The 21,709-nt window shown below is 45.5% G+C and overlaps 1 protein-coding gene across 1 annotated transcript in view; it reads left to right on the top strand.

Annotated features, from left to right (window-relative positions):
• The first annotated feature begins 411 nt into the window (after positions 1-411).
• The window catches only part of LOC141094298 (uncharacterized), a 29,321-nt gene continuing 8,023 nt past the window's right edge, over positions 412-21,709 (top strand). Inside the window, exons 1-4 of the mRNA XM_073580135.1 lie at positions 412-465; positions 20,740-20,889; positions 21,019-21,192; positions 21,274-21,397. Of these exons, the coding sequence (XP_073436236.1) occupies positions 427-465; positions 20,740-20,889; positions 21,019-21,192; positions 21,274-21,397 (487 nt within the window). The 5' untranslated portion in view covers positions 412-426. The remainder of the gene's footprint in view (positions 466-20,739; positions 20,890-21,018; positions 21,193-21,273; positions 21,398-21,709) is intronic.

Raw genomic sequence — 21,709 nt, forward strand, 5'->3', positions numbered from 1 at the left:
CAGAATAGCTGCTGTGTGACAAGGTCCCAACGACGGCCGAGGTCGTTATATGGATCGCCGCATCGTTGCTGCATCGCTGAAGAGATCTGCCTGTTTAGCAGCTTACTAGCGACCATGTAGCGACACACCAGCGATTCTTACCAGGTCGTATCGCTGTCGGGATCGCTGGTGAGTCACTAAGTGAAACGGGACCCTTAGACGTAAGGACTTTTAGAGATCATTTCATCTTCAACTTGCTTAACTGGCTCTCCATACATGTGCTGTGACTATCACACAGCCGTGACACATGCAGCTGCGGCGCCGGACAGCTGGTTATCGGGAGCACAGTGGAGTCCTGCAGACACTGAGGCCGCTGATCATGTGACCCCCTGACTCCTCCCCTCCTGTGACCTCATCACAGGTCCTGTGCGCACAGAGCAGCCATATATGTGGCTGGATCTTTTCCTTTCTGGGCCGGTTCCTCCTGTGAGTCCTATTAACCCTTTTACTCCCTGTATTCTCTTTCCTGACTGGACAATATCTGAATTTGGATAGTATGACAGGAATTTAAGCAATGTGGAAGGAAAAAAATGACAATTTTACTTTTTTTTCCCCCTCACAAAAATATTACTTTAGCCCCATATTTTGCTTTTTCATAAAGGTAACAGGAGCAATGACCCCATACACTGTCAATGTCTCCTGATTGCGCCGATGCCCCATAGGAAGGGAAGGGACGCCATTGTGGCTGGAATAGATTGCGGACACCATGTCACATGTGAAGAGCCCCTGACAAGCCAACAGCAGAGACCCCACAAGTGACCCCATGCTACACCCTTCATCTCGGGGACCAATGAGTATATTTAAGCCTCAGAGGAGTCACAGAATTGTATAACACTGAGCTGAGTAAATGCGATACGACCATTGTTTCCACTAAATTGTTGCTCTGCCCCCAAGTCTGGAATTATCAAAGGGAAAATAGGACAAAACAGAAACAATTTGTTCCACAATTTCTCCTGAGTGCGCCGATACCCCATAAGTGCTCGAAAACTACTTTTGAGGCTCAGTGCAAAGCTCAGAAGGGAAGGAGCGCCGTGTTACAAAGCAGATTTTGCTCTAATGGTTTGAGGGGCCATGTCACAATATCAGAGTCCCAGAGCAGCAGAACCCCCCAATAAGAGACCCCATTCTACAAACTCCACCTCACAATTAGTTCATCTTTGTCCCAGAATTTTATACCATTTGGCGATGAAGAAAAAATAATTACATTTTACCACAAAAAATCGCTTTAGCCCCATTTTTACGTTTTTACATGGGGAAATAGGTAAAAATGGCACCAAAATGTGTCAGACAATTTCAGATGAATGTGACTGTACAGTACTTCATACCCACACGGCGACACTTGGGAGGGAAAGAGCGCTTTTTGATTCTTGGAGAACAAATTTTCTTAGGATACAGTAGAGAAAATAAGCATATTTTTCGCTTTATAAGACACTTTGGATTATAAGACGCACCCCAAATTTTTTTAATATAATGGTTGTTCTTCTTATTATCCATGCATCTTATTGCTTACTGGGGGTGGTGGCTGCAGTGAAGTGGGGTCCCAGGGTCGCTGCTGGAGGAAGCAGGAGTGGGGTGATGCTGTTTCCACAGGCAGGGATGAGGGGGTGCTTCAATGTGCAGTGCACTGCTGCAGGGGTCTTGTACTGCTGCCAGGGGGCTTGTGCTGCTGGGGTGCTTGTGCTGCTGCCAGTTGTCTCCAGGTGCCAGGCAGTGCTGTGGGTGTCTCCGCTACCCAGCGGTGTCTCCAGTGCAGTGGTTGTCTCCGGTGCCCAGCAGTGTCTCTGGGGGGAAAAATGCATCTTACAAAGCGAAAACTACGGTATTTGATACACTGCCGATTTTGCAAGTTTTCCCACCTACAAAGAATGGAGATTTCTGTAATTTTTATTGTAGGAATACTTCAACTGTGAGAGACGGAGTCTAACAATGAAAAACAAAAATCACATTGTATGATTTCTAAATATTTAATTTGAAATTTATTGTATGAAATAAGTATTTGATACAATAGAAGAACAGGATTTTTGGCCCACTCCTCCATACAGATCGTCTCCAGATATTTCAGTTTTCAGATCTGTCGCTTGGCAACATTGAGTTTCAGTTCCCTCCAAAGATTTTCTGTTGGGTTCAGGTCTGGAGACTGGCTAGGCCACTTCAGGACCTTGAAATTCTTCTTAAGTAGCCACTCCTTAGAGCCCCGTTACACGCTTCAAAGTCCCAGAGATCCCACCAACGATCCGACGTGGATGGGATCGCTGGGACATAGTTAGCTGATCGCTGGTGAGCTGTCAAATAGACAGACTCACCAGCGAGCAAGCTGGTATCCAAGGTAAACGGGGTATCTAAGAGCCGCGCGGCTCTTATATACCCGGTGTTTACATTGGAAACCAGCTCCCAGCGTCGCTGATCGTTGGTCTCTCACTGTCACACTCAGCGATGCGCGCTGGCCAGCGGGAGACCAACGATCAAAAAACGGCCCAGGATTTTCGAGCGCGATCAGCGATACCCGGCGAGGGGGCCGGTCGCTGATGTGTGTCACACACAGCGCTATCGCTGGCGAGATCGCTGTGGAATCACAAAATCAGCGATCTTGCTGTGTGTGATGGGGCCTTTAGTTGCCCTATCTGTGTGTTTTGGGTCATTGTTCTGCTCGAAGACCCAGCCTCAACTCATTTTCAATGCTGTTACTGAGGGAAAGAGATTGTTGGCCAATATCTCCCGATACATGACCCCATCCATCCTTTCTTTAATACGGTGCAGTCATCCTGTCCCCTTTGCAGAAAAGCACCCCCAAAGTATGATGTTTACCCTACTATGCTTCATGGTTGGGACTGTGTTCTTGGGGTTATACTCATCTATTATTTTTAGATTCTGTCTCTCACAGTTGAAGGGTACCCACGTTAAAAATTTCAGATAAGTCTTTGTAGTTGGGAAAACATGCAAAATCGGCATTGTGTCACATACCGTATTTTTTGGATTATAAGACGCACCCCAAAATTTCAGGAGAAAAATAGGATTTTTTTTTTTAATAAAATGGTGGTGCTTGTAATCCATGTGACTAATTGGTTACCGAGGGTGGTGGCTGTGGTGAAGTGGGGTCCCTGGGTCACTGCTGGAGGAGACAAGAGTGGAGCGCTGCTGCAGGCTGGGATGAGGGGGTGTTTGGATGTGTGGCACACCGCTGCCGGTGTCCAGTGCCGCTGCTGCGCTGTGTCCCATGGTGGTGTTGCATTGTGTCCCGGTGGTGTGGCTGTGCTGTGTCTCGGTGGTGGTGCTTCGCTGTGTCCTGGTGCTGCGCTGTGTCCCAGTGGTATGGCTGCGCTGAGTCCCGGTTACTTGCGTGGCTGTGGTGTGCTGTGTCCCGGTGACATGGCTGTGTTGCGCTGTGTCCCGATGGCATGGCTGTGCTGCGCTGTGTCCCGCGGTGCTGGCAGTCCTATTGTTTCCTGTGCGGTGGACTTCGGTAAAATGGCCGCCGAGATCTCGGCACCGAAATCTCAGGAGATGAGCGCAGCACAGCCACGTCACCGGGACACAGCACAGTACACCCACCCCACACCACCAGGACTCAGCGCAGCACCGCGACTGGAACACAGCGCAGCACCACCACCGGGACACAGAGCAGCAGCGTGCCAGGTTGGTATATATGCATTATAAGACGTACCCCCATTTTCCCCCCAAGTTTGGAGGAAAAAAGTGCGTCTTATAATCCGTAAAATACACTACTTATTTTCGCCACTGTAGTTTGCACATTCCATATACAGAGCCCCTAAGAGCTAACCTTAAGTTACCGCATTTTGGAAATTGCACCCCACTGGGAATGGGAACAGGTAAAGGCACAATTTTGACTCTGAGTGTTTTCCAGAAATAAACAGCAATGGATGCTGCTAAGTGAAAATTGCAAACTGCTGTTGTAGTACCCAAACATGATTCCAACTGCTCCCAAGATTATGTAGGCACGCCCAAGTGGGAGTCTAGAAGGAGAGAAGGGAAATATTTGGATGATATTCGCCATTGCTGGGACACCCCATTTTTGTATATACTTTATTTATGGTTACACTTTGTTCATTTGTTTTATTTTGTTTTATTTTTTTCTTCACCTTGTAGTAACTGATGAAGGTCTGCACTGACCGAAACGTTTTGTTTGGTACTACAAATAAACTGTTCCATTTAAGCATTTAAGTTGAGTGCCAGGTTTTCATTATACCTCATTAGCGAGACACATGAACAGTGTACATCGAGGTGACACCGGAGACGTCTCTTTTTGTATCATTGAGGTGGTTACACCCAGTGTGAGAGGAGGTGATCACAATAGATGTGTCCTCAAAAAGGAAAGGGAGAGGATTTTAGACTGGATTCATGAGCCCCTAAGGGACTCAATGATCAGATTTCCTATGCCTGTTTTGTGTGAGCACAGCCCCATTCTGGATTACATTTTTGGATTTTATCCTCTTCCCATTGCTATTCAGTTCCCTGTGAATGGGGTTCACATATTATTGAACTTCATGGAGATATCTGAGCTTCTATATCAGAATTATTTCTTCTCAGTTATATCCCATATATACTATTTAGTATTTAACAAGTGTGGTGATCCTTGTGTATCTCTACAATAGGGGTCACATTTGACCATTTAGGACTATACTGTGGGCCATCATCCCATATTTTATGTAATGTAGATCTACATGCCTATTGTATGATGGGAGGATGTGCAATACTGGTTTTTAGTCTCCCATGGAGCTGATATCAGAGATTGGACTTTTCAATATTGGTGGAATGCAATCTAAATTCATTATGGTCTCTGGCGTGGAATGCATGCTTCTGAACATGAGGAGTCGCAGATAGGAGACAATGACCCTAGATGCGCTCCGGTGTGGAACACATAACTACGGGCATGTGCAGTCCTGGGTACAAGTGACGCGGTGGAAATCCGTTTATCTGGCGTTTCAGTTTAAAGCACGTCACTTCCGGACATGCACACTAGAGGATGGACATTATCGGCCCTCTAGCGCATGTGTAGTGCAGGCTCAGTACATTATTGTAGACGGACGCCATCCTATATATCCTTTGACAATTCACCTCTAGGAATGGGAGTGGGTGTCCTAGTCTGGGTAGAGGCTTTGTATAACGTAGGATATTTAATATGCTAAAAAACAGAAGGGACAGCACCTCCAAAAATCATACATTCAGAGTAATCTCGCTAAGCAAAACTATAGATATCTGAACATGAGGATCTTAGTTTAACATTCTGATCAGACTATCTGAAGCCCAATAATGGCAAACCTCTTAGTGGGACCCTAGTGTCTTAAAGGAGCAGCATAGCGTGCTGGAGCCCCCATGACTCCAGAACACACCGCCCCACCAGCTCAAAACCACAGCAAAAATTGGCGGCACACAGCACCAACACCAAATGAAAGGCGCATTGAAACTCACCTGTGAGGCACCAGGCCGCCCATCTTGCTGATGCATTGTAGCTGCGACAGTGGTTAGTGTATGACGCTGATCTTTTAAAGCGATATGGACCCATTGAGAAGTTTCACGCTTAAAGAAGAGAGCAGACTTGTAATAATATCCAATTAACTTCTGAAAACAATATGATCGACACCTATGTGATCAATGTGCCCTCTCCCAAAGAAATGGATGGCAAACCGTCTGGTACAAAAAATCTGAAAAACCAACTGAAGATGGTGAGGGAAAACCTGATACGAGCCGTATATATTAATACATAAATAAGAATGAATAGAATTTGCTTAATAAAAAGCCTTTATTAAAAGATTGTGGTTCAACAACATACAAAAATATATATAATATAATATTAGTGCATAAGGCAGTTAAACCGCTATGGTAAGTGTGTGTGTGCGTGTGTATATATATATATATATATATATATATATATGTATATATAACCTTGAAGGATAAAAATGGATCCAATCAGAATACTCAGATAATGATTATCTCTATATCACACAGTCCTGAGGCAGGTAATAATGAACCCATATAAATGGCCAGCAAAGGTGCATATAGGACAAAAAAAAAAAAGAGAAAAAAATCAAATAAATATATTTCCAAAAATTTTTTTAATGTAAACCTATGCATTAGTGCAAAAAGAACAGTGCCAGGGGATATATGAAAAATTGTAAAAAGCTGATAAAAAATGTGTGCAAAAAAATGCAAAAATGCATTAAAAATGCAAAATGTGCACAATATAATCAAAGAAACCGCAATAGTGATAAACAATTTTAAAAACTGTGCAACAAATACAAAAGTGTGAAGAAATGTGTTCAAGAGACCTGCAAGATTTGCAACATATGCTGGGAAAGACCACAGTGGTGAATGTCACTTGTGTGCTAGTGTGCTAAAACATAGGCCAATCAAGCAAGCCTCAAATGGCAATGATATGGAAATGGGGCTGAATACCTGCGAGTCCAGAACAAGTGAGAAACGGTGCACCTGCAGAAAGCGCCCTGACGCGCGTTTCGGAAGTCTCTTTCATCAGACTTGGCAACATGCTGCGTTTGGCGCAGGTCGCCGCCCCGTCAAAAAGACGCATGCGGAGGCATCTGCATTCATCGGCACGGCCAGCTTACCTAATGCTAAAGATATGGTACGCAGACGGCATGCTGACCGGAGGAGGTGCGGCCGGGGGCGGAGCTTCACGGAGGAAGCCCGCAGCCCTCCGCACCTCGGCCATACACTAGTGTGAAACTAGCCTAAGAACCTCACGTTTTGTAATATATAGTTTAGATCAACATATGATTTATTTTTGAGGTGTGGTCCATTCTCTTTTTTTAACCCCTTAACCCACAAGGGTGGTTTCCACATTAGTGACCGGTACAATTTTTACAATTCTGACCATTGTCCCTTTATGAGGTAATAACTCTGGAACACTTCAATGGATCTTGGCGATTCTGAGATTGTTTTCTCGTGACTTATTGTGCTTTACTTTAGTGGTAAAATTTCTTCGATATAACTTGCGTTTATTTATGAAAAAAATAGAAATATGGCAAAAATTTAGAAAGTTTTGCAGTTTTAAAACTTTGAATTTTTATGCCCTTAAAATAGAGAAATATGTCACACAAAATAGCTACTATATAACATTTCCCACATGTCTACTTTACATCAGCACAATTTTGGAAACAAATTTTTTTTTTAGGAAGTTATAAGGGTTAAAAGTTGACCAGCGATTTCTCATTTTTACAACAAAATTTACAAAACCATTTTTTTAGGGACCACCTCACATTTGAAGTCACTTTGAGGGGTCTATATGGCAGAAAATACCCAAATGTAACACCAATTAAAAAACTGCACCCCTCAAGCTACTCAAAACTGCATTCAAGAAGATTATTAACCCTTTAGGTGTTTCACAGGAGCAGAAGCAACGTGGAAGTAAAAAATGAACATTTAAATTTTTAGTGTCAAAAATGATCTTTTAGCAACAATTTTTTTATTTTCCCAAGGGTAACAGGAGAAATTGGACCCCAAAAGTTGTTTTCCAATTTGTTCTGAGCACGCTGATACCCCATATGTGGGGGAGAACCACTGTTTGGTACACGGCAGGGCTCTGAAGGGAAGTAGTGGCGTTTTGGAATGCAGACATTGATGGAATCTTCTGTGGACGTCATGTTCTGTTTGGAGAGCCCCTGATGTGCCTAAACATTAGGACCCCCCACAAGTGACCCCATTTTGGAAACTAAACCCCCTAAGGAACTTATCTAGATGTGTGGTGAGAACTTTGAACCCTTGTGTTTCACTAAAGTTTATAATGCCCGGGCGTGAAAATAAAAAATCCTATTTTTTGCCCACAAAAATGATCTTTTTGTCCCCAATTTTTAATTTTCCCAAGGGTAAACGGAGAAATTGGACCCGAAAAGTTATTGTCCAATTTGTCCTGAGTACGCTGGTACCCCATATGTGGGGAAAAAACTGTTTGGGTACACGTCGGGGCTCGGAAGGGAAGTAGTGACGTTTTGGAATGCAGACATTGATGGAATGTTCTGCGGGCGTCATGTTACGTTTGCAGAGCCCCTGATGTGTCTATACAGTAAAAAAAAATGCACAAGTGACATCATTTTGGATACTACACCCCCAAGGAACTTATCTAGATGTGCCCCCTTTAGAACTAATATGTTTCCTGTAAAGTAAATTAGTAGTGCATTGAGGTGTGGTACAATTTGAAGCAATCCTTCATACACAGGCCAGGTTTTTCGGGGCAGGTGTCGCATTGGTAAATGGTGTCCTTGCGTATTCCCTTTTCGTAACACACTCAGCACCTTTTTTGCTGCTTACCTGTTCTTCCAGTTGGCCGGACCACCCCCGGAAAATGCTGACCTGGTACAATATGAGCACCATTAGTTCCGGAAGTACTGGGGCCCGCTCCTTCCGGAGTGCCAAATATCAGGGTCTTAACCATTACCTCCTGGAACTGAAGGTACAACGTATTGATGTGGCGTGCACATCGTGACAGCAGGAAAGCATTGAGCATTGCCATTTGTACTATGTACATGGCCAACTTTTTGTATCACACCCTGGCCTTTCTCAGAGCATTGTACACTCACTGGCCACTTTATTAGGTACACCATGCTAGTAACGGGTTGGACCCCCTTTTGCTTTCAGAACTGCCTCAATTCTTCGTGGCAGAGATTCAACAAGGTGCTGGAAGCATTCCTCAGAGATTTTGGACCATATTGACATGATGGCATCACACAGTTGGCGCAGATTTGTCGGCTGCACATCCCTGATGCGAATCTCCCGTTCCACCACATCCCAAAGATGCTCTATTGGATTGAGATCTGGTGACTGAGGAGGCCATTTGAGTACAGTGAACTCATTGTCATGTTCAAGAAACCAATCTGAGATGATTCGAGCTTTATGACATGGCGCATTATCCTGCTGAAAGTAGCCATCAGATGCCTGTTCTTAGCTGAGAGGAGTGGTACCCAGTGTGGTCTTCTGCTGCTGTAGCCCATCTGCCTCAAAGTTCGACGCACTGTGCGTTCAGAGATGCTCTTCTGCCTACCTTGGTTGTAACGGGTGGCAATTTGAGTCACTGTTGCCTTTCTATCAGCTCGAACCAGTATGCCCATTCTCCTCTGACCTCTGGCATCAACAAGGCATTTCCGGCCACAGAACTGCCGCTCACTGGATTTTTTTTCTTTTTCGGACCATTCTCTGTAAACCCTAGAGATGGTTGTGCGTGAAAATCCCAGTAGATCAGCAGTTTCTGAAATACTCAGACCAGCCCTTCTGGCACCAACAATCTTGCCACGTTCAAAGGCACTCAAATCACCTTTCTTCCCCATACTGATGCTCGGTTTGAACTGCAGGAGATTGTCTTGACCATGTCTACATGCCTAAATGCACTGAGTTGCCGCCATGTGATTGGCTGATTAGAAATTAAGTCTTAACACACAGTTGGACAGGTGTACCTAATAAAGTGGCCAGTGAGTGTATGTTTGGAAGAGTTGATCGGAGAGATCAAAGCTCCCCATGTTTTTGTTGTACCCCACTACACAGGTTGGTTTGCTGACCTGTGTAGAGGTACCCCGTACATTGCTGAGGGCGCTGCCATCACCGTATATGGTGGTCAAGAGAAGGACATCCCTCTTGTCCTGCTACATTGTGCTCTGCTCTCAACTTTTCTGAGCATCTGCCCAAGTAGCGTCTTTGGGAGGCCTCTCTGATTTTTGCGGACAGTACCACAGGCTGCGGTACCTCGTGCAGAGAGGGATTTGTAGAGTGGGACGCTGGTATAAAAGTTATCAGTGTAGAGATTATAACCTTTATCCAACAGTGGGTGCACCAAATCTCACACAATTTTCCCACTCACTCCCAGGACAGGGGGTTCAATCCTGGTGTCCTTTCCTTCGTACACTCTAATCCTGTGGGTGTACCCTGAGGTACTCTCACAATGTTTGTAGAGTTTGATTCCATACCTGGCACTCTTACTGGGCAGCTACTAACGGAATCTGAGCCTTCCCTTAAAATGAATTAAGGACTCATCCACGCACATGTCCCTTTGGGGCATGTACACTTCAGAAAACTTTTTGTTGAATTGTTCGATGACCGGCCAAACTTTTTTCTCTCAAGTAGATTTTTATTCAGAAAAAACATATCAGAATACAAATTTTCCAAAGGAAATCATTTTAACATATTAACACCCCCATGTACTAACAACCCCCCCCAACCCTATTAGACCGCTTGTATTGTTCATATATTCTTCATCCGTAGAGAAAAATAAAGGTTAGCAAAATTCTTCCACTATTCGTGACATTACAGGTAGCATCTCACTATTCAAGGTACTTCCAGGCCCCCCCAGCATATATCAGAGATCTTAACCAAACTGTAGCCAAGGCAACCATAGCTTTTCATATAGAGCCAATTTCCCTCTTTTTTTGCAACCCCCCTTTTCTAGCATAATGGTATTTTTCACATATTTAAGATATTCTCCTCTCGAGGGCGGCTCCTCTTGTATCCAATTTCTCGCAATCACTTTCCGAGCCATGTAGAGTAGTCTGGCTATTGCTGTCTTCAAGGTATTATCTACTATAATCTGATCCACATCACCCAACAAACATACCACTGGATTCTTTGGAACCAGGCATCTGTACGCTCCCTCTACCCGACACAAGACCACCATCCAGAAAGAAAGCAACTTCGGGCATGTCCACATCATATGAAATATGCCTGGACCTTCGTTCCGGCATCGGGGACATTCAGGTGTTGTTCTTAGACCAGCCTTGAACAGCACATCTGTTCACTCTGTACACTCTGTGTATTATATAGAGCTGAGACAGTCTATATGGCTCACTCAGTGATAATTTTGTGATCCACTCCAGAGCGGATTCCCATCTCTCATCCTCCAAAGGGCCCAAATCACCCTCCCACTTGGCCCTGGCGCCAATTGGGAATTTCCATAGGAAAGCATGCAACAGATCCCCATACAAAGAGGATATAACCCCACTTGAAGACTTCTTCCCACATACATACTCCAAGACAATATCGCCCTGTATTTCAAGATTACAACTCTTACACTGAGCTATAAATTCGTGCTTCATCCGTGCATAATGGAACCCACCCGAATCTCTGAGCCCAAATTCCGATTGTAGCTGAGAAAAGGATTTCAGTCCCTGTGGGTCCACAATGTTGAAAACAAAATGGATCCCTCTATCTTGCCATTCGCCCAGTCTTCCCATGCATCTGAATTCTGGTAGATTAATATTATCCCATATTGGTGAGAACCGGGTCAGGCCAGTAACCCCCCGAATTTGTTTAACCTTTCTCCAGAGATTATTTATCAGAGATAATGTGGGGAGTTGTTTCCCAAGCACCCCCAGTGAGCCATCCTCCAAACATTGTACCACTGGACACCGATTTGTCAGTTTTTCCAAAATGTGTTGCATCCCACCAGAAGTCACTTCAAGCGACCACCCTCTCAAGTGCTGGCACTGGGCCGCAAGGAAGTATATTTCAGGATTAGGCAAGGCCAGACCCCCATCATCCTTAGGGTGTTGAAGGGTTTCCAGTCTAATACGAGGGTGTTTCTTCCCCCACACCAGTCCCCTGAACAGGACGTTTATTTGTCTAAATTTCCCCCCGAAATATCCAGACAGGTGCATTATGCAGAATGTACAAAATTTTGGGCATCAGAATCATTTTAATTAAATTAACCCGGCCCACTACCGACAAGTGCAACTTAATCCAAGCTCCTATTTTCGCCTTGAGAGCATCTAACATGGGGGTCAAGTTTTTCTGTAAATAATCTGTGATTGGCAGCGATACCCATATTCCTAAATACTTAAATTGATCCACTACTTTAAGCCTGCCCTCCTCTACTGTTCTCCTTAAACCTTCCATCGTGTCGTCTATTGCAAACAAATTGGATTTACCCCAGTTGATCACCAATCCCGACAACCTCCCAAACCCTTCAATAAGTTGTATGGCGTTACCCAGCGATGTTTTTGGGTCACTTAGAAATAGCAAGACATCATCTGCGTATAGCGCAATTTTTTCCTCTACCAGGCCGTATTTGAATCCGGAGACCTCCCTTGATTGCCGAATCTTGGCGGCCAGTGGTTCCATCGCCAGCGCAAACAAAAGAGGGGAGAGCCGACACCCCTGCCTCGTCCCTCTGTGAAGTTCTACCGTGTGTGATAGCATTCCATTCACTCTTATCCTAGCCAGCGGTTGCGTATATAATAACCAAACCCAAGAAATAAATTGTGGGCCAAATCCCAAATGAAGCAGGACCTGCCATAAATAGCTCCATTCCACACTGTAAAATGCCTTATGGGCATCCAACGATGCAACCACCCTCTGGCCAGAGTTATCAGCTTGCAACTGCATATTCAAGAAAAGCCTTCTCAGGTTGACAGCCGTAGACCTGTCAGGCATGAATCCAGACTGGTCTGGGTGTACTAATTTAGAAACAACACCCGACAGCCTAATCGCCAACACCTTGGCCAGGAGTTTAACATCCGTTGTGAGCAGTTAAATTGGTCTATATGATTCTGGCATCTGAGGGTCCTTATCTTCCTTTGGGATGACAACTATTATAGCTTGTCTCATAGACAACGGCAAGATCCCCTTACTTCTGGCCTCTTCCAACACCACTTTAAGTTTTGGTATCAACACCTCTTCCATCCCTTTAAAAATATCGACTGGAAGCCCATCCATCCCCGGTGCTTTCCCTTTCGTCATTGACCTCAGGGCCCTTCTCAACTCCTCCTCAGTGATGGGAGCTCCAGACATTCTATGTCCTTATTCTCCAGTCTGGGAAGTTCAATCCCCTCTAAAAAAGCCACAGTGTCCTCAACCAATGCTCCCGCCCGAGAGGAGTACAAATCTGTGTAAAATTCGTTGAAAATATTCAAAATGTCCGCACTTTCCGACACTCTAGTGCCATCCCCCAAAAACAGAGAATGCACATGTGAGGTACACCTCTGGGCCGAAGGCACCAGCGACAACATGTGTCCCACACTCTCACCATCTTGAAAAAACGCCAGCTGCTGGAATTCCCTTCTCCTTTCAGCTCGGTTTAGGAAGATTTCATCTACATTCTTTTGTGCAACCTTCATTCTATTTCTAGCTTCCACCGTGTTGAGAGTCACCATTTCGTCCTCAGCTTCCTTTAACCTCTCTATCGCTTCCTTCTCCAGCTGCTTAGTCTTTGCCTTACATCTACTAATATCCCTAAATAATAACCCTCTCAGATACGCCTTCATAGCATCCCAGACAATAGACATCTCAGCGCTACCCTCATTAAAGGTAAAATACTCCACCACCTCCCGTTGTATTCCCTCTAGATCTAAGCTATTCAACCAATTAGGGTGAATTCTCCACTCTCCCCTGCGCTCAGCCAGTGTCTCCGCCGACCGCAACTCCACCTCAACTGGGCAGTGATCCGAGACTGCCCTAGGCAAGTACCTCACCTCCTTCACCATTGAATCCATCATCTCATTTCCCAAAGCCATGTCTATTCTAGACAGGGTGCTATGTGCCGGTGAATAACATGAGTACCCCCTTTCCCCAATATGTCTCATCCTCCACAAATCAGCTAACCCAATCTCCTGTATATAAGTGCCAAATGGGGTGACATGACCCTGTGTCCTATTTTGAGTGTTCTTGTTTTTGTCCCAGAAGTCATCACTTATGTTATTGAGATCCCCAATAATCAAAAGAAGCATACCTCACTTACGACCAGTCAGTTCCATCACTTCTCTGATTTTCCTACTTGAATATGGGGGCGGGATCTACATGGCGACAACACACAAAAGCACCCCAAACATCTTACGTAACACCACCACATATTGTCCATCCGCATCAATATGCACTTCCATTTCCTCATATCTTGTCCCCATGGTAACTAAGACTGACACTCCCCTTGAGTACATAGAGATGGTGGAGTGATAAACCTTCTGTATCCAATTCCTTTTCAACATATCCACTCTCTCTCGCACCAAGTGCGTCTCAAGTAAACATCAACGAAGCCCTCTGGTCTCGATCATACTGCAGGACAGCCGCCCTCCTCGTCCTATCAGCCAAACCTCTTACATTCCAGCTCAGAACTTTAATATGAACCCCCATAACATCACTTAAATATACTGTGCATCAACCCCTGCCTTCCAAGCAAGCAGTCTTCCGGACCTTCCCCCCATAAATTCCCTCCCCCCCTTTCCCCTCCCAAAACTATAGTATCTTCTGTTGTGAGTTCATTCTCTGGTTCACCAGTTGTGAGTTCTCCTTCCAGACTCCCTCTGGTGGTAACAGGAGGTAGAGAGGCTGATTTGATCGGTGGAGATCTGCCACCTGAGAATGAGGATGACGATTGGATCTCAGGAGTCTCAGATTGGATTTAAGACAGCCGACGCCCTGTGATTCCTTCTGGCTTGTCAGATCTTGGTTTTCAGCTCTGTTCCAGTCATCTAAAGCTAAGTTTTTCTGCTAGTGTTCACAATTGATTTTGTTGGTCTATTCAGCTTTTTGGTGTGGTCAGCCAGCCCCTGCTGGGGGCTGTGCTGAATTTCCACTCTTATTTATGAGTATTTTGCCAATTGGCTTTATGTCCCTTACTAGTTCGGTCTCTTTTTGCTCTGTCTCAGAATGCTGATATAGTGGGAGAAGTCTAGTGACTTCAGGGATAATTTTGCTATCAGAAGTGTTGGACATGATTTTTGTAGGGTTTTTTGCAGGTTGCATACAGTGTCTCTCCTTTCCTTTCCGGTCTAGTTAGTCTGGGCCCCATTATTTGCTCAGCCTATTTTCCTGCCTGTGTTTGTGTCTTTATCTTGTCTCACCGTCAATACATGTGTGGGGGCTGTCCATTCCTTTGGGGTCTGCTCTGGGGCAGTTAGTTTTCCCTTTTCTTTCTTTAGGCTTATTTAGTCCTCCGGCCATGACGAGGCTTCTAGGAACTTCGTAGGCACGCTCCACGGCTACTGCTAGTTGTGTGGTAAGATCAGGGATCTGCCATCTGCATAGTTACCAACCTCTCTGGTTTTCTGTGACTTATCTTGTTTTGTTTTTTTTCTCCTCGGTGACCCATTCATAACAATCTTCCTCTCATTGAGAGCGGGGCTTCTCTGCCCAATTCACACACTCTCTTTGTTCGACTTTCCCCTCCCGCCACCATCGAAACCACAACTTTGTACATTAGTGCAGAACCACTAAAACATTCCACATTAAAGAGAAATTATATTGCGTCGCCGCTGCACTCCATGTCAGAACACCACCTCCTCCCAAACTGTATATAACATCAGCATCAAAAAGAGCCTGTAAATACAGACTGAACATTCCAAATCTGCGAACAATGCCAAAAGGGACCATGTAGCAAGAAGACTCATCTCTCCCATTCTAGGCATGAAAACAACTCACACCCGAATTAGCACAGGTGCTCAGTCCCCTTTAGCTTGTAACTTTTTAGTATTAATATCCATCCACTGGGTCGCGTCCTCTCGTGAAAGAAAAACTGGACTTTTTCAAAGGCTACCACTCGCAACCTCGCAGGGAACAGCATGGAGTACTGCATCCCTAGTTCTCTCAAACGTCTCTTGACCCCAGTAAACTTCATTCTCTGCTTTTGGACCGCAGCTGAATAATCTGGATAAATGGCAATCCTCTGTCCGTCAACAGTTAGATCCTCCACTTCTCTGGCCCTCCTGAGAATAATGTCTCTGTCCCTGTAGTTCAGTATTTTAGCAAGCATAGTACGGGGGTTAGCAGCCGGGGCAGGGGGCTGCGGGGGGACCCTGTGAGCCCTTTCCACGGCAAAGACTTTGGTCAGCATCTCAGCTCCAATCTTCTCCCTCAGCCAACATTCAATAAACTCAGTGGGATTAATCCCTTGTTTTTTCTGGCAGACCCACAATACGGAGGTTATTCCTTCTAGACCTGTTCTCCAGGTCCTCATTTTTTGCAGTCAGTTCTGACAGTGCCTGAGCAAATTTTTTCTCCGCTTTTTGCAGCTTTACAACATGGTCTTCTGCAGTGCTCACCCTCTCTTCTACTGTACCCATGCGCTTATCCACCTTCTGCAGAGCTTTATTTATGTGAGCTATTTTACCTTTCACTTCCTGCAGGGTCTGCTTACATGAGGAGACCAAATTGAAAACATCCCTCAGGGTCGGCTCCCCTCCTGATCTCTCTTCATTATGAGCCTCTGATACCACTGCCATAACGCCTTCCCCTGCCCCCGTCTGTACCTCAGTCTCATCTTCCGAAGACATCTCCTCCTCCTCTTTATCTGGTCCCTCTCCTCCTGGTGTTTCTGTCTTCTCCACCGCTTCCACCCTTGCAAACTGCTGGAACTTTGCAGCGGCCGCCATGCGCTTCTGACATGCGGCGTTAGCTTTTGCAGCGTCCTCCCTGGCCACGGCGCCATCTTGGATTGCTCCTGCCTCTCCTCCACCCGCATCTCGCTGTCTTCTCCTGGTCATTTCTCCCTCTGCGGACCACCCGACTTGCACTCCTTTGGTCCTGGAACCTCCAGACAGCAGTCAGCACTTGATTTAGGGCAGGTAATAAAGCCTGCACAGGATTAATCTTTCAATGGCAGCAGGAGCTCTCTCCTGAGTGTCCTCTCACATGGTCAGCTAGGACACGCCCCGACCGGCCAAACTTTGAACAGAAGGTCAAAGTTTAGGTCATCTTGTGGGGGACACTATGCATTATCGGTATAATGCAGAAATTTGTGGATGGCCTCAAAACGCGTCCGGGCCATGACCATTCAGAACACTGGAGTGTTATATAAAATATCAACACTCCAATATTGCCAAAGTTCTAGCTTCTTCAGGATCCCCATGTGGAAGACCAGTCCCCAAAACTGCATCATTTCAACTGCGCCTACAGGAGAACAATTAGAATATGAGGTTTTGCGCCAAAAATTGATGAGCGTACAAATTAGTTTGCTCCACCATGAGGTTAATAAAATCCTCAGACAAAAAGACTTTGAAAAAGTCAATTTCTGTGAAGCTGGTGGTGCCAAACTTGATTCCTGATTCTGCCACAAAATCAGGAATCAATGGCTCATAATTTTTGGGGGGCAAGGTCCACAAACAGGGTCTGCAATGGGGTGCACTGGTTCAGGTTCTGCAATGGCGGGCGCTGACTCATCTTCTGTCGTGGGATGTCTGCATGGCAGTTCCACAGGACCCGAGGAGGAAGAGGGAGAGGATGAGGATGAAGAATCGGAAAAGTATAAAAATGTGGGATCCTCTCCCTTGCTATTAGTGTCAGAGGCAAGGAAAGAATATACCTCCTCCACTGAATAGCGCTGTTGGGATGAACGTGACGATTGGGACATTTTTTTTGTGAATATGGTGCTTGGATGAACTTTATTGATAACTATATGTATGTGTGGGGGGGCTAATGATTGGTGCAAACTATTCTGAAAAGAAAAAGCTAAAAGAAAAAAAGCAAATGGGGAGAAAAAAATACCTGTGAAAAGAAAAGTCTGAAACAGCAGGGCCCTAGCCCTGATAAGTGAACTGCGTCACTTATCAAAGTTCGGCGGCTGCTCAGTGTGTGCACGGGTGTGGTGCGAGGGGGGGTGAAAAAAGGAAACCAGCAGGCATAAGCTCTGATAAGTGAACTGCGTCAAATCAAAGTTTGGCGGCTGCGGGATGTGAGTACGGAGTTGGCACAAAGGGGGCTGAGGAAAAAAGCAAGCACGAGTGATGATTGGTGAATTACGTCACTAATCAAGAAGGCGGCTGCTAAATGTGCACACAGAGGTGGCACAAAGGGGGGTAGAGGGTAGTTAATAGAGGGGGAAGGGGGGATTGGGGTTGATGAAGAGAGATCGGACAGGGATTAGAGATTAGCACATATGCTGGTAGTCAGGTGGCGCAAAGGGGTGAAAAAAAGGTAAACGGCAGGCACAAGCTATGATAAGTGAACTGCATCACTTATCAAAGTTTGGCGGCTGCGGGATGCGAGTACAGAGTTGGCACAAAGGGGGCTGAGGAAAAAAGTGAGCACGAGTGTTGATCGGTGAACTGCATCACAAATCAATGCTCGGCGGCTGCTATATGTGCGCAAGGAGGTGGCGCAAAGGGGGTGGAGGGGGATATAAAGAGGGGGTAGGGGGGATTGGGGGATGAATATACATTGGAGGGGTGAAGATAGATTGGGCAGGGATCAGGTAACACAGTTGTAGGGTCTCTTTCTTTCTTTCTTTCTTTCTTTCTTTCTTTCTTTCTTCTGTCTTCTTTCTTCAGCAGGGATTGTGGTGCTTCAGGCTGCTATGGCACCACAATACCCAGCACAGGAGGAGCTCTGGCTGTGTGACCGCTCTGCAGTAACCCTCAGCTAGAGTGAGGACCCCTGCAGAGCTATCAGACAGGTCACTGGCAGATGACAGACAGGTCACAGAGCAGTCACACCGGTGGTGGGATCGAATGATCACATTGATCCCACCAATCACTGCTCTGCCTTGTGAGCATGGCAACTGCCTAGGATCAGAGCTCACAGTTGCGATTCCTAGGCAGGTCACAGACTGGTGCTATTACAACACCGATTCAGGCCGGTAGCAGCAGGGTACAGTGCGGTAATACCGCTGCTCTTCCCTGCGATTGGCACGATCGATGCGATCGCGCCAATCTGGGTGGGTTTTGCCGGTGCCTTCCTACAGAAGTGTTTTTCTTTTTTACTCAGTATGTGATGGTATTCTTTATGCAAACTAGGGGGCACGTCATTGAGGGAGAAGTGACCTGTCAGCAGTCTGCATTACGATTATATAATCAGAGCACAACATACATGAACCCCGCCTTAGGACGCATATCATTAACACAAAACTGAAAATAAAGATTAAGAAACAGCCCCAAGACGGATATCATCAACCAAGGTATCATTTTATTCATTATAACAGCACCGACCTGACACTGTGTGTAGGTTACTATGCACAATCCTGCTGACAGGTTCCCTTTAAGTAAAAAAGAACCTATACATGTTTGGTGTATTCAATTCTGTAATGACCTGGAAAATCATAATGTCAGGTCCGTTTTAGCATTTAGTGAACATGGTAAAAAAAACACTCAAAAAACAAATGTGGAATTGCACTTTTTTTTGCAATTTCCCCACACTTGGAGTTTTTTTCCTGTTTTACAGTACACAATAGGGTAAAGTAAATGTTGTCGTTCAGAAGCACAACTCGTCCCGCAAAAAATAAACTCTCACATTGCCATATTGATGGAAAATAATAAAAAGTTATGCCTCTGGGAAGAAGGGGAACAAAAAACGAAAATGCAAAAATGGAAAATCTCAACGTCGGGAAGGAGTTAAACCATTTTTTAAACCCCTCTGATTAGTGCGATCATACAACATACAAGCCTGTGATGGTGCCGATTATGCACAGTACTACTGTAGTGCCGTGTACCATCACTGCCTGTCAGTGTAATACTAACGGCCCCATACACATGAGATAAGTGTTGGCTGAACGGTCATTTGGCAGACGGCGATCTCTCCCGACTCCCCCATACACACAGATTCCAGCTTTCCTGTGGTCTGTATGAGAGAGTCGCCTCCAGACTCCTCTAGCGGAGGATTATCTACAGGAAGAACAAACGGATTATCCCTGAAATTCAGGATGCCAGATCCTTCTCTGCCCTGACATCATCTGTCGGGAGACCCCCAAATACATTATATAGTCGCCCAAACCCCCGAAATCAGTGATTTCATGTAGCTTTACTCTTATGTGTATGGGGGTGATGAAAGGTAACTTATTGGACGCTGCCTCTGGCCCGGTAGATCTTCGTACATTTCAGGCCACACACCATTATTAGGCATGTAAGTATCGTAGTAACTAGGCCGCCCCATACTATCGAGTCCTTGGGGGCGAGGGGCATTCAGCCGGACTCTGTCCCACCTTATTAGATGCCATGTTTGCTTTTCACAGCAGCAAGTGGTTTTTGTTGCAGCCGCCCCTGTGCTGTCCCTGTGGAATAAATCTATGCTCTGGGGCCCAAAAGGGTTAAACATTTCTTGTTAAAAAATAATAAAATATGCCTTCTGCTTTTCCCATGTTTTTTTCTTTTTACAAAATTGTTGGAGCCAATTTTCTTTAGAAACATTTTTATATCTGCTTTTTTCCTGGAGTTTTTCTTGTAATATAGGAAAGTCTAAGGCCAGAAATAAACCCATAAATCACTGTACATGGAGACTTTGGGATCAGATGATTTCTGTCCGTTGTGTTTGTGCAAACAAAAAATCTTTTATAAAAGCCTCAAACTTCTGTGTGTGAATCAGAGCTGAGATCTAACGTGATAGAAGATTACAGTGCGGGGAAGACGGGAAACCTTCATATAGACGGCCGGTGGGGATGGAGTCAGGGACGGACTCTGGACAAATATGTTTCTAGAGCCGTAGTAGAAGATGAAGATGTCGTCCTCATCATGAAGTAGTTATTCCTCCTGTCACGTGTAATGAATATCTCCTGCAGTATTGCTAATGCCGATTCCAGTGTCGGTAAATGAGACGAGAATTAGCGTTATGGAAGATGAGTCTATGAGAAACGTATTCAGCTGCCGACTCCGAGGAGGAAACTGCTTGTTGTCTGTGGCCTAAATATATAGGTTTTATTAGTAGATGTAAAGAAGAAAATAAAATAGTGTAAAATAATAAATCTCCTCATATGTTTCCCTTATTATCTCCAGTAATTGTATTATTACACAGGATTTTTATGATGTTACATCGGCTCATCTTCTTCTCATTCAGGTCTCTACAATATCAGATCCTCTCAGTGAAGATCTTCTACAAAAGAGAATTTTCCTGATTTACACATCAAAGATGGATATGGACAGTGACAAGATGGCGGAGAGGATATTACACCTCACCCTAGAGATCCTCTTCCGGCTTACTGGAGAGGTGAGAGATTCTGATGACGTCACATTACATCATTCTTATCTATGGGAATAACAGATGGACAGAACTGGAGAGGTGAGGACTCTGGAAATGTCTGTAGTGAGATTTATTAATGTGTCTCTCCATAACCAGGATTACACAGTAGCGAAGAAGACCTCTAGTGATCGCTGCCAGGACCCTGTGTCTGAGGGAATACCTCGGAGTCCAATCACAGGGCCTCCTCCTCACCCCCTGATACATGAGGATATCAATGACCAGAAGATCCTAGAACTCGCCTACCAGATGATTGACCTGCTGACTGGAGAGGTGACACTGCTGGGAATGCTGGGACATTATACAGTAACGCTATGAAGGGATCGGGGATGACGGTATCATTGTATGTGTCAGGTTCCTATAAGGTGTCAGGATGTCTCCGTCTATTTCTCTATGGAGGAGTGGGAGTATTTAGAAGGACACAGAGATCTGTACAAGGACATCATGATGGAGGTTCCCCAGCCCCTCACATCACCAGGTAATAGACAGGACAAAATACACACGGCCTATAATTATCTGTATGTAAAGCAGTGGCGGATCTTAATAGGGGCGGATGGGGCGGTCGCCCCGGGCCCAAGGTTTTTTGGGGGCCCAGGGGCCCAGGGGCAGGGGCGGGCTGGGCCGGGTGTCAGAGAGGCAAATGCCCCCCGGGCCGCTCCCCCAGCACCTGTACAGTGCCGGCCGTGCCCTGTGCTGTGACGCTGCAGGCAGCAGACAGCCGCCCGCGTCACATTCTATGAGGCCGGGGCCGGGAGCTGTGGATGGCCGTCACCTTGACGGCTGCTCAGCT

Source organism: Dendrobates tinctorius, unplaced genomic scaffold (assembly GCF_039654945.1).
Source record: "Dendrobates tinctorius isolate UK_male_01 unplaced genomic scaffold, ASM3965494v1 ptg000063l, whole genome shotgun sequence".
In the NCBI taxonomy this organism is placed as follows: domain Eukaryota; kingdom Metazoa; phylum Chordata; class Amphibia; order Anura; family Dendrobatidae; genus Dendrobates; species Dendrobates tinctorius.